At 51.0% G+C, this 12,961-nt stretch overlaps 1 protein-coding gene across 2 annotated transcripts in view; it reads left to right on the forward strand.

The window, feature by feature from the left end:
• The first annotated feature begins 2,904 nt into the window (after window positions 1–2,904).
• CCDC14 (coiled-coil domain containing 14) overlaps window positions 2,905–12,961 on the forward strand; it is a 32,956-nt gene continuing 22,899 nt past the window's right edge. For both annotated transcript variants that reach the window (XM_068246272.1, XM_068246273.1), the window contains exons 1-5: window positions 2,905–3,014; window positions 5,633–5,688; window positions 6,765–6,840; window positions 7,024–7,096; window positions 9,428–9,547. In XM_068246272.1, coding sequence (XP_068102373.1) covers window positions 2,991–3,014; window positions 5,633–5,688; window positions 6,765–6,840; window positions 7,024–7,096; window positions 9,428–9,547 — 349 coding nt within the window. In that variant the 5' untranslated portion in view covers window positions 2,905–2,990. The remainder of the gene's footprint in view (window positions 3,015–5,632; window positions 5,689–6,764; window positions 6,841–7,023; window positions 7,097–9,427; window positions 9,548–12,961) is intronic.

Genomic DNA, 12,961 nt, shown 5'->3' on the forward strand with positions numbered 1-12,961 from the left:
ATGCAGTGGCGGGTTCACTGAACAGTACAGGTATGCAGTGGCAGGTTCACTGAACAGGTATGCAGTGGCAGGTTCACTGAACAGGTATGCAGTGGTGGGTTCACTGAACAGGTATGCAGTGGTGAGTTCACTGAACAGGTATGCAGTGGTGGGTTCACAGAACAGGTATGCAGTGGCGGGTTCACAGAACAGGTATGCAGTGGTGGGTTCACTGAACAGGTATGCAGTGGTGGGTTCACAGAACAGGTATGCAGTGGTGGGTTCACAGAACAGGTATGCAGTGGTGGGTTCACAGAACAGGTATGCAGTGGCAGGTTCACTGAACAGGTATGCAGTGGTGGGTTCACTGAACAGGTATGCAGTGGTGGGTTCACAGTACAGGTATGCAGTGGTGGGTTCACAGTACAGGTATGCAGTGGTGGGTTCACAGAACAGGTATGCAGTGGCAGGTTCACTGAACAGGTATGCAGGTATCCAGTGGGCTCACTGAACAGAACAGGTATGGTGGGCTCACTGAACAGAACAGGTATGCAGCCAGGAACAAGCTAAGCCTAACTAATCTTTCCCTATGAGAGACAGTCTGCAGCAGCTCGCCCTACTCTCACTAACGCAGGCACATGAGTGAGCGTAATGGCCGCCGCTGCCTGCCTTTTATTAGGGGGGGAGTGGCTCCAGGGGCTAGTGTAGCCTAATTGGCTACACTGGGCCTGCTGACTGTGATGTAGAGGGTCAAAGTTGACCCTCATGGTGCATTATGGGGCGACTGAACTTCCGCAAAAGTTCGCCTGCGGGACGCGAACGCGAAGCACTGAAATTCGCATGGAACCGTTCGCAGGCGAACCGTTCGGCCCAACTCTAGTAACAACAAAAAAGTTCCCCTGGGGGTTACTTACCTCTGGAGGTGGAAGCCTCAGGGTCCCAATGAGGCTTCCCCCTCCCCTGTAGCTGCAGGCGGTCCAGCGCTGGCTCCCCCAAAGTCTCCGGCAATCCAGGCTCGACAAGCCTGACAAGGCTTGCTATATTGACCTTTCCTGGCTCCAGCGGGGGCGCAGTATCGGCTCTCTGCTCGGAGATAGGCGGAAATAGCCGATCTCCATCGGGTCCGCTCTACTACGCAGGCACAGGAGACTTGCAGGAGACTTGCGCCTGCGCAGTAGAGCGGCCCGACAGCGATCGGCTATTTCCGCCTATCTCCGAGCAGAGAGCCGATACTGCGCCTGCGCTGGAGGTAAATATTTACATCCCTGCCGTTCCGGGAGGATTTTCGCCGCCGCCGTGGGACACAGGAGGACGGGAAGCCTCAAGGATCCTGAGGCTTCTCCCACCCGAGGTGAGTACCCCCCAGGGGAGGTATTTCTGGTTACAGGTTTTCTTTATGCTTTGTTCAGATCTAAAAAAATTTGAGCGTTTTTTCCCCCCTCCCGGCCCTTCACTGCGTGCTACGATTTTGTGCAAAGCTCTTTTGTAAGCGCTTTTCCGTTTTGTCACTTACTGACGTCAGTCAGGAAGTGAACACTTTGACCTGGAAAATAATAAATACAATGTATTTATTCTTAAAAACGCAAACGCAATCGCAGCATAAAACGATTTTCTGAGCGTTTAGCTCTCTTCCTATACCTTCCATTAGGGCTCACTCACACTGCAGGCGTTTTCGGCTTTATTTCGCCCGTGTGCGCTTTTTAAAAACACTCCCCGAGCTCGTGGACAATGAATGTCTATGAGAAGGCTCATATCAGCGTGGGTCGTGCGCTGTGCAGCTAGCAAAGAGGTGCGTGGACCATTTTTGGGGTGATTGCGCCTCAATGGAAGGTATAGAAAAAACGCAAAACGCTCACAAAATTCCTTTGTGCAGTGATTGTGTTGACGTTTTTAAGAATGCATAAATTGTATTTATTGTTTTCCAGGTCAAAGAGTTCAGGGAGTGAATTACAAAACCGCTTGGGGAAAAGCGCTAAAAAAAGTGCTTAGCACAAAAACGAATCGCCCACCCAAGCGCCAGGAATTCGGAAAAAAAAGACACTTCAAAAACCGCCCAACACTAACGGTCACGAGAACGGAACGCAATGTGAACAAGGCCTTAGTGCAAAATTGAACCATAAATGGTGCAGGCACCGCATTGCTGAACGCACAACGCATGAACCGCGCTGATATGAACCCTCTCATTGGGCCCATTCACACTAGAAGCGCTTTTCTGAGTGCTTTGCGACTGATTAGCTGTTTATAAAATCGCTCCCATTCACTTTCAATAAAATCATGGTAAAGGTTGCGGAAAAATCACTGCGATTTTCGTGTACGCTTTTAAGGAAAGTGAATGGGAGCGATTAAGAAAAAGTCATATCAATCGCAAAACGCTCAGAAAAGCGCTTGTAGTGTGAATGGGCGCTATAGAGAATCATTGCACAAGCGCTTTGTGGGCGATTTTGTAAATCGCCTGCGCTTGAAAAAAGGCTGAAAACGCCCCCAGTGTGAATGAGCCCTAAAAATTCCCCAATCCAATTCCGCAGCCGACAGGAAACAGTCCCGATCTGATCGGCTCAGCGCAAATTCCGGTCCACAGTCACCGCAGAACGGCCGCAGCCGGCCAGGGGGCGGGGTCACCGAGCCAAGTGCTAGGCAGGGGGCGGGGTCACCAAGCCAAGTGCCATGCAGAGGGCGGGGTCATCGAGCGAAGCGAGAGGCTGGAGGCGGGGTCACCGAGCGCAGCGACAAGCAGAGGGCGGGGTCACTACAGCACAGTTCCAGGCAGGGGCGGGTCACCAGGCGAAGTATGAGGCAGGGGGCGGGGCATGCAGCTGAGCTGCAGGAAAGGGGCGGGATCAGACAGGTCTGACACATTTCTGGCGCTGTGGGTGTGGCGAGAGTTCAGGAGCAGCCAGTAAGGAGGAGGGGCGGAGTCAGTCAACGTTTGCAGTTTCCGGCGGTTGGTGGTTGCCATGGAGACAATTCCGGGCGGCAGATAGAAGTGTTTGACTGACCGGGTGTGAGCGGTGATGGCCGGAGCGCGGGGCGCCCAGGTGACCGGGGAGGGAAGGGGCTCTGGGGCTGATGTCTGGGCACTGGGGCTGATGTCTGGGCACTGGGGCTGATGTCTGGGCACTGGGGCTGATGTCTGGGCACTGGGGCTGATGTCTGGGCACTGGGGCAGCTGTCTGGGCACTGGGGCAGCTGTCTGGGCACTGGGGCTGATGTCTGGGCACTGGGGCAGCTGTCTGGGCACTGGGGCAGCTGTCTGGGCACTGGGGCAGCTGTCTGGGCACTGGGGCTGATGTCTGGGCACTGGGGCTGATGTCTGGGCACTGGGGCAGCTGTCTGGGCACTGGGGCTGATGTCTGGGCACTGGGGCAGCTGTCTGGGCACTGGGGCTGATGTCTGGGCACTGGGGCTGATGTCTGGGCACTGGGGCTGATGTCTGGGAACTGGGGCAGCTGTCTGGGCACTGGGGCTGATGTCTGGGCACTGGGGCAGCTGTCTGGGCTCTGGGGCAGCTGTCTGGGCACTGGGGCTGATGTCTGGGCACTGGGGCAGCTGTCTGGGCACTGGGGCTGATGTCTGGGCACTGGGGCTGATGTCTGGGCACTGGGGCTGATGTCTGGGCACTGGGGCTGATGTCTGGGCACTGGGGCAGCTGTCTGGGCACTGGGGCTGATGTCTGGGCACTGGGGCAGCTGTCTGGGCACTGGGGCAGCTGTCTGGGCACTGGGGCTGATGTCTGGGCTCTGGGGCAGCTGTCTGGGCACTGGGGCTGATGTCTGGGCACTGGGGCAGCTGTCTGGGCACTGGGGCAGCTGTCTGGGCACTGGGGCTGATGTCTGGGCACTGGGGCAGCTGTCTGGGCACTGGGGCTGATGTCTGGGCACTGGGGCAGCTGTCTGGGCACTGGGGCTGATGTCTGGGCACTGGGGCTGATGTCTGGGCACTGGGGCTGATGTCTGGGAACTGGGGCAGCTGTCTGGGCACTGGGGCAGCTGTCTGGGCACTGGGGCAGCTGTCTGGGCTCTGGGGCAGCTGTCTGGGCACTGGGGCTGATGTCTGGGCACTGGGGCAGCTGTCTGGGCACTGGGGCAGCTGTCTGGGCACTGGGGCAGCTGTCTGGGCACTGGGGCAGCTGTCTGGGCACTGGGGCAGCTGTCTGGGCACTGGGGCAGCTGTCTGGGCACTGGGGCTGATGTCTGGGCACTGGGGCTGATGTCTGGGCACTGGGGCAGCTGTCTGGGCACTGGGGCAGCTGTCTGGGCACTGGGGCAGCTGTCTGGGCACTGGGGCAGCTGTCTGGGCACTGGGGCTGATGTCTGGGCACTGGGGCAGCTGTCTGGGCACTGGGGCAACTGTCTGGGCACTGGGGCTGATGTCTGGGCACTGGGGCAGCTGTCTGGGCACTGGGGCAGCTGTCTGGGCACTGGGGCAGCAGTCTGGGCACTGGGGCTGATGTCTGGGCTCTGGGGCAGCTGTCTGGGCACTGGGGCAGCTGTCTGGGCACTGGGGCAGCTGTCTGGGCACTGGGGCAGCTGTCTGGGCACTGGGGCAGCTGTCTGGGCACTGGGGCAGCTGTCTGGGCACTGGGGCTGATGTCTGGGCACTGGGGCTGATGTCTGGGCACTGGGGCTGATGTCTGGGCACTGGGGCAGCTGTCTGGGCACTGGGGCAGCTGTCTGGGCTCTGGGGCAGCTGTCTGGGCACTGGGGCAACTGTCTGGGCACTGGGGCAACTGTCTGGGCACTGGGGCAGCTGTCTGGGCACTGGGGCAGCTGTCTGGGCTCTGGGGCAGCTGTCTGGGCTCTGGGGCAGCTGTCTGGGCTCTGGGGCAGCTGTCTGGGCTCTGGGGCTGATGTCTGGGCACTGGGGCGGCTGTCTGGGCACTGGGGCGGCTGTCTGGGCACTGGGGCGGCTGTCTGGGCACTGGGGCGGCTGTCTGGGCACTGGGGCGGCTGTCTGGGCTCTGGGGCGGCTGTCTGGGCTCTGGGGCGGCTGTCTGGGCACTGGGGCAGCTGTCTGGGCTCTGGGGCAGCTGTCTGGGCTCTGGGGCAGCTGTCTGGGCTCTGGGGCTGATGTCTGGGCACTGGGGCGGCTGTCTGGGCACTGGGGCGGCTGTCTGGGCACTGGGGCGGCTGTCTGGGCTCTGGGGCGGCTGTCTGGGCTCTGGGGCGGCTGTCTGGGCTCTGGGGCGGCTGTCTGGGCACTGGGGCGGCTGTCTGGGCACTGGGGCTGCTGTCTGGGCTCTTGGGCGGCTGTCTGGGCTCTTGGGCGGCTGTCTGGGCTCTGGGGCGGCTGTCTGGGCTCTGGGGCGGCTGTCTGGGCTCTGGGGCGGCTGTCTGGGCTCTGGGGCGGCTGTCTGGGCTCTGGGGCGGCTGTCTGGGCTCTGGGGCGGCTGTCTTGGCTCTGGGGCAGTTGTTGGGGCAGGCACTGGAAGTGGTGATTAAGACAGAGGACATAGGATGTAATGGACGTGTTTAAATCCAGACTGAAAACCCACCTGTTCAGTTTGGCATTTGCAGAAATATAACTTTTGTTGTGTGAATACTTCATCCTACTAATTACTGAATCTGAGAGAGCCTAAGCGCTTTGAGTCCTATGGGAGAAAAGCGCTATAGAAATGTTATTGTATTGTATTAATTATCTGTATGATTTCTCCTAGGTTTTTTCTTCCGGCAGAATCCCACCTAATGTCAGACCGCGGAGCTGTAAGAAGAGGTATATATCTGTTACACCCACACGGCACACTCTCCCATCACCCCTTCTCTAGCACCCTCCATCACCCCTTCTCTAGCACCCTCCCTCCTCCCCTACATTTTCCCATCACCCCCTCTCCAGCACACTCCCTCCCTCCTGTGTGATGGGAAAGTTGGTTGATTTTTTTTTTTCCCCCCTACCATGCACATGGATCAGCCTCGGAGGAAGCACCGCAGTGCGAAACGGTCCTTAGGCTATCGTTTTTGCCCTGCACCCACCACCGCCACCCTCTGATATGATAGGACATCCATCTCATGTCGAAATTTTGACTGTAATCGTAGCACAAGTTGTTTGCTCATGACTTATGCACCAGCCTTTTGAACAAAGAATTCACATCACACTTGAATTTCAAATAAATACGAATCAACTGCAGTGCCTGATGGAACTTGTTTCTTTTTTCTAATGATACATGGTGGTGGGTGGTGAAGGCTCATCTTTCCATTGGTACAACTCCTGGCCTCCTCTGGGTGTCACCAGCTCATGTCGTTACATACGATAAAGTCACGTAGTACAGGACACAGGAGGAGACCGGGAGCTGCGCCAGCGGATAGGTGAGCCATCAATACTCACCATGGGCACAGAGGATGAGGCTTACACCTGGGTGGGCGGCAGCACTAGGTTGACTTCTGGTCTGTCTGAAGTGTGTGGGCAGACAACAGATCACAATCAGATCTGATCAGAGAGGGGTCTATCTGATGGTCGATCTAGTGGCAGATGGACAAGTGTATGGGCACCTGAACTCCTCAGTTATTCCCCCAGGCTGCCCTCTTCCCAGGCAGACTGTTCTCTATGCAGAGCACCCCCTGCTACCCCCCCCCCCCCTCCTCCGTCATCCTGCTTCTCTCTCCTCGGGCTGCCCCTCTTCCCAGGCAGACTGTTCTCTATGCAGTGCACCCCCTGCTACCCCCCCCCCCCCCCCCCTGCCTCCTCCGCTGATAGTCATCCTGCTTCTCTCTCCTCAGTGCTGCTCTGTATGCAGAGCACCCCCTGCTACCCCCACTCCTCCGAAGATAGTCATCCTGCTTCTCTCTCCTCAGGGCTGCTGTGAGGAAGCTCTCCGCCCCATCTGTGGATTCCGGATACTCTCTCTGCTCCACTGACTCTGAGGACCAGGTAATGAGTGTGATGTCGGACGTTCTGCAGACACCGGAGCATTGTATGCCTGTTGTTAGTGCACAGTTATTGCTGTTGTACTGCTGGAATGGTGATTTATGCTGCTGAGATGTGAATTCTTGTATTGTCAGGTATTCGCTGTGCGTTTCTGCTTCACCTGGGTCATTATTGCTTCTCTTTCAGGTTTTGGTCATCAATAAAGGTCTGGATCGCTGCGCAGCCCTGTTACAGGATATCCTGCAGTGTGATGGGAGAGGTACGCAGGAATTCTTATTGCTAATAATTTATATAGTGCCAGCTGCAGGATCTCCGCATTCTACATTCCACTCTGAGACCTGAACTCTGCACAGGACAGAAGGAAAACATAGAAATGCCCCCTGTATGTATTTACAGAGTTTAGCCTGTCTAATTCCCCCTCATCTGTGACTAATCACAAGCTGTAATTTGATCCCATAACAGTGCCAGCTGACTGCCGTGGCAGAGAGCTCATATGTAAACACAGGATGTTAACCCTATATCTGCTTCTGTGAAAGCAGGACATAGACACACTGGAGATGTATTGCAGGATTTGTATCAGCTGTAACAAAGCAATGTTTTCCTTTAAAGTGGACCTGAACTCAGAACGTCCTCTGTGCTCTAAAAGATAAGCAACAGCATAATAAACATTAAACAGAAAACAATTATTTGTTACAGCTGATACAAATCTTGCAGTAAATCTCCAGGGTCTACTTCCTGCTTTCATGGAAGCAGACATATTCTTAACACCCTGTGTTTACAAATTAGCTGTTCTGCAGAGGCAGTCAGCTGACACAGGGGAGAGATCAAACTACAGTTGTGCTTAGTCACAGATGAGGGGGGATCAGACAGGCTAAACTCTCTAAATACATACAGGGTGCATTTCTCTGTGTTTTCCTTCTGTCCTGTGCAAGAGTTCAGCTCCACTTTAAAGGTTATTATGCGGTTTCTTATCTTTCTAGAGCTGAGAGGAAGTTCTGAGTTCAGGTCCGCTTGAAAATGAGTTCTCTCACTCATAAATCGAATTTAAACCGAAATCGTGGTCACCAAGATCAAAATTTTAGAATCGTCAAAGCAACAATTTCTGTGATTGTTATTTTCACATGGAGGAAGTTTGAAGAAGTGGCTTCAAAAGTACCCAAGTCTGGGCAAGTGCGGCCCACATCGGCAGTGTTGGACATACCTTCCGACTTGAATCCAACGTGGTCTGTCCTCTCTTGCCATCTGCGGGCTCTTGTGCACGGCATACTTCCTGGTTCCTGTATGTCACATGTAATGCAGGAAGTATGCCGTGCATGCAGGAGGCAAGGTGGATAGACGGGCATCACTGGACTCGTGCTGGAAGGTGTGTCCAGCACTGCCGCAGCTTGGAGGATAGAGTGGGCACACAGACGCAGGGCGGGCGCACAGAGGAGACACAGAGAGAGACACGGGGCGGGTACAGAGTGACAAAAGGGACACAAAGGAGACAAGAGAGAGAGACCCAGGGGGGACACAGACAAAGGGTGCACAAAGAGAGACAGGGACAGAGGCGCACACAGAGGAGGGGAACAATGCTTGGTTTGAAAGAAATCGTAAATTGAATCGAAATTGTGACTTTGGACAAAAATCGCTCAATTCAATTTTTTCCTAAAATTGTTCAGGCCTACTTTACAGCTGTATTTGTTCTAACTCGGCCCCCAGCCCCGCGTTTTCTGGCAGATAGCCCCGTCCCCTTGCAGACAAGCGCTGTGACATGGGTCTGCAAGGTGGCGTGGCTACAAGACAGACGCCGCTGCATACAGGTCTGGGAAAGTGGGCTAGAGCAAATATTACTGACTAGTCATTTGGCCGCCCATTAAATAACGGGTGCTAGGGCTATGACGTCAGGATGCACGGCCACGCGCACCAACAGCTGCCCGCTCCCTCTGTCCTCTTCCTCCTCCTGTCGGCTGCACGTGCAGTAGCCCAGAACCACGGACACACAGCCATAAGGAGGATGACGCAGGGAAAGTTAGGGATTATTGTATAGGATATAAAATCGTTTTTATGAGTACACCATACATGCAATCTTGAATAAAGACTTAAAGTCTCTTGAAGTTAGACGTAGTTTTGGGTAGTGAAGTTTCCAAATTAACAGTACAGTATTTTCCTCAGATCCGATCGTTGATCAGGTTTTTACAATGGAATTGTACAGTAAACCACGCAGTATGTGGAGGATATCTATGTGAAACAATTCTATGGTTGATTGGAATACAGGATTTTGTCGATCGGATTGTTGGATTTTACTATTGTATCTGAAGAGCTAAAATGCCCTGATCTTCCTGTTTATGGGAACAATCGATAATTACCCTCCGAACACTTTCGTTCCTGGAAATCTGATGGAATCTGAGGAGTATATGGTGTACATAGCGGAGGGTTAGTGTGAGTGAGAGGTTAGTCGAGTGGCTGTAACATTACTATGATTCCACTATCGCTATTACCGGTGCCTCTTTTGTGCATACACCTGTCGCACTGCATGTTTATTCCTGACATTGAAGTAACAAGTTCATGTTGTGTATTCATCCTGTTATCTGTGATGTCTTCAATGCAGACAACGCTGTAAAAACGCACAAAGCCCCCTTCCCGCGAGCTCCCGTCCGAACAGCGGAAAAGGGAAAGAAAGGCGGGACAAGAAAGCCGCCCGCAACGTCACATCCGGCCAAGGAGAAAGGTGGGTGCTGCCGTACAATGGGGGAGATGTGCACAGAGTAGAGATCAATATTATTGCTGCTTCTTCTGTATTCTGGGCATAGTTTATCAGAAAGTGTCCCTGTGAGAAAAAGTGATTCATGTTGGATACTTGCCTTGAAGGACCTCGGTCGCTAAAATGTTAACATTTACAATACATTTAAACACATACAAATAAGAAGTACGTTTCTTCCAGAGTAAAATGAGCCATAAATTACTTTTCTCCTATGTTGCTGTCACTTACAGTAGGTAGTAGAAATCTGACATTACCGACAGTTTTTGGACTAGTCCATCTTCTCATGGGGGGTTTTCGGGTTTTTCTTTATTTTTTAAAAGCACTTCGTGAATGGCAGTTGCTCCGTCCATCTGCCAAAGTGTATGGTGAGCAGGGAGGCTGGCCAGCATCTTTGTATAAATCTTTTTCAGGGAGTGTCTTTTTTTTTTTTTACAATTTTCATTTAGAATTATACAAGACAGTACAAATAGTAACAACATAAACAATATACCATCAATTCCCCCCTCCCCCCCCCTCCCCCTTATTTGGTTCCGGTTGAGGATATGTATATTGTCCACAGTGCATAGACATAGGTGCAAAATTAGCCGATACAGTTAGAGTTGTCATTTTTACATTACATTCTTACAATAAGTATTACTTATCAATCTTAAATTTAGACAGCCATTTGGCCCATATCTTGTAAAATGTATTTTGTGAGCCTCTGTTAACATATACCCCTTTTATAAATAGGTAAATCACAATTGATGGATTGGGTTAATGCTTCTACAGTAGGGGATCAGTGGATTTCCAATTAAGGGCAATTTGCCTTCTGGCATATAAGAGCATTCTAGCCAGTAACCGTGTTTTTTTTTTCAGAGAGAGTTTTAATACCAAAAATGTTAAGTAGCATGCTTTTAGGTGTACAAGGAATGGAAGGGCTCACTATTTCAAACAGTAAGGCATGAACATTTTCCCAGTAATGTTTGATCTTAGGGCATGACCAAAAAATGTGTAGAAATTGAGCATTGGAGTCTTTGCATCTCCAGCAACTGTGTTGATTATCAGAGCTAATTTTGGATAGTTTATATGGGGTGAGATATACTTGGAGTCCCACGGGAGAAAAGCGCTTTACAAATGTTATTTGTTGTTGTTGTTGTTGTTGTTGTTGGTATAAGTACTTAAAGAGGAGCTGTTAGGTATAAGGTCTCAGAGAAAATAAACACATATATCAGTAGCTAAAGATTGGCTGTACTTACATTACATATGCATTTCACTGTCCACGTTTGGATTTCACAGAATTTGTATATAGTATATGCAGAGATAGATGCTCCTGACAGCTCATGGCAGGCTCCATGTTTTTCTGTCAAATGTGTCGTCATGTCCTGCCTGCTTCCTGATCACAGAAAAGCTCCTACTTGAACAACACAGTGTGCAGTGAATATTAATGAGCCATGTGGCTAGGAACAATAGCTGACTCCTGCAGTGTACTCTGCCCGGAGATTTATCAGTGCTAAGCGCTGGACTGATTAGAAGCTCCTTTACCGTCTCATTAGCAGCCGAGGGGAGGGCCCCAGAATGCTTTGCAGTTTAGTATGCGGCTTGCTTCCTTATGGGTCTATAACAGACTTGCTGATAAGCACACATCAAAGGTAACTGAGATTTTTATCTTCACTAATGGCTTTTGGGCTTCCTTCTAAACTGTTTAACACAGGAGAATAGAGGTTTAAATTAGCTTCTGCAGCCTGACAGTTACTCTTTAAGTGCTGATAGCTGATGTCGGGCTGCTATTGGGGTGGAGAGAAACATAGATATTGAGTCATTCCATTCAATGTCAGTGAGGTCTGGTAGCTCTCTCTTCCACAGCATGTAGGGTTTGACTTTGCAAGGGTTATTGGTATTAATAAGTGTTATAAATAAGAGAGATGAGACCTGTCTGATTAGTGTGTGTGATAAAATATCTTTGATAGGGTGGGGGTGCATAATCAGTTTTGGCGAGGTGAATTGAGTGGAATGCATGCCGGATTTGGAGGTATCGGAAATGCATTGAATTGGGAAGGGAAAATTGTTTGAGAACATTGAATTGTTTAATCTCATTACCTTCCACTATATCCCTAAGCTTAGTTATACCTTTATTAGCCCAGATTGTCGGATCAGGAACAGTCAGAAACTCAGTGAGTTTGGCGTTGTTCCATAATGGAGTGACTGGTGACCATTGGCCTTTGTTGGAGGTGAATTGTCCAGCCTCTTCCCATATTTGAGCCGTGGTGACCATGGGTAAGGTGAGATTTGTGCAGGCTTTGGGTCCCCTAAAGGGTAAGCTAGCTAGGGCTAGTGGTGAACCCACAATCGTTGCCTCTAATGCGGAGGCCGGATTGTAGGAGGATTATTCAAACCACCAATAAATGGTGGGGGAGTACAGCAGCCCAATCTATATAAAATAGAATTAAATTAAAATAAAGTTGTGCCTTCCTTTTAGTGAGTATTATTTCATACTATAATTTAGTCTCAGCGACAAGAAATTCTCTCTGTATAAACGCAGAAGAAAGAATAAGCAGATGTGATGGCAGAGGATTGACAAATAAAGGAATGAAACCTGATGCGTTGACGCCATCTAGTGGGTATGAGAGAGGATGACAGTATTTATGCTGTTTTATATAGAGAGAATTATTACAACAGTAATACATTTTTTTTTTTCCCCAGATAGGGATGTAGGGCAGTAAAAAAGAAAATATTTTTTTTTCTCTTTCCCTTCTTTTCTCCTTTCCTTTGAGTGATAAAGGTTGAGTCGTGAAATGGAGATCTAATTTGCTACCAGTCATAGGGTGTTAGCATAAGTGGCTGAGTATGCGGCAAGGTTGCTTTACAGTAGCTGCTTCTCAAGAAAGACGGCTACAGTAGGAATGTGCATAGTATAATTACCCCGCAATTCATCCCGCCCTGTCATGGTATATTGAATAATTACATAGTTTGATGTGCTATACCATGAGAACATTTTTAATATCATTTCGATAACATGGATGTAATCAACTGGATTAGGATATGGACGGGTAGATGGCGGGTCGGATCGAGGGAGCCGAACCAGTGACGGGGGCTGCGCGTGAACCGGGGTATGAACTGGCATACAATACCAGCTTAGTGACTGGGAACCGCGCACAGCCCGGGGTGTAAGTCGGAGTCCCTCGATCCCACCCCCCAATACATCCATGCACCCTCAGTTTACCTCACCTAAGTAGCATCTAACGCATCTCTTGTCATAGTAGCATGAAGTCAGACAGTGCCATAGCTTGCATCATTTACATTGTAACGGCTGCATTTCAGCATTGGGAGTCGCGTCTTTGGAGTTTAGCTGGGAATAACCTGGCATACTGGATGCCACGTTCTCTGAGTTTCTTTGGCTTTAAT

This window comes from Hyperolius riggenbachi, chromosome 7, assembly GCF_040937935.1.
Source record: "Hyperolius riggenbachi isolate aHypRig1 chromosome 7, aHypRig1.pri, whole genome shotgun sequence".
Taxonomy (NCBI): domain Eukaryota; kingdom Metazoa; phylum Chordata; class Amphibia; order Anura; family Hyperoliidae; genus Hyperolius; species Hyperolius riggenbachi.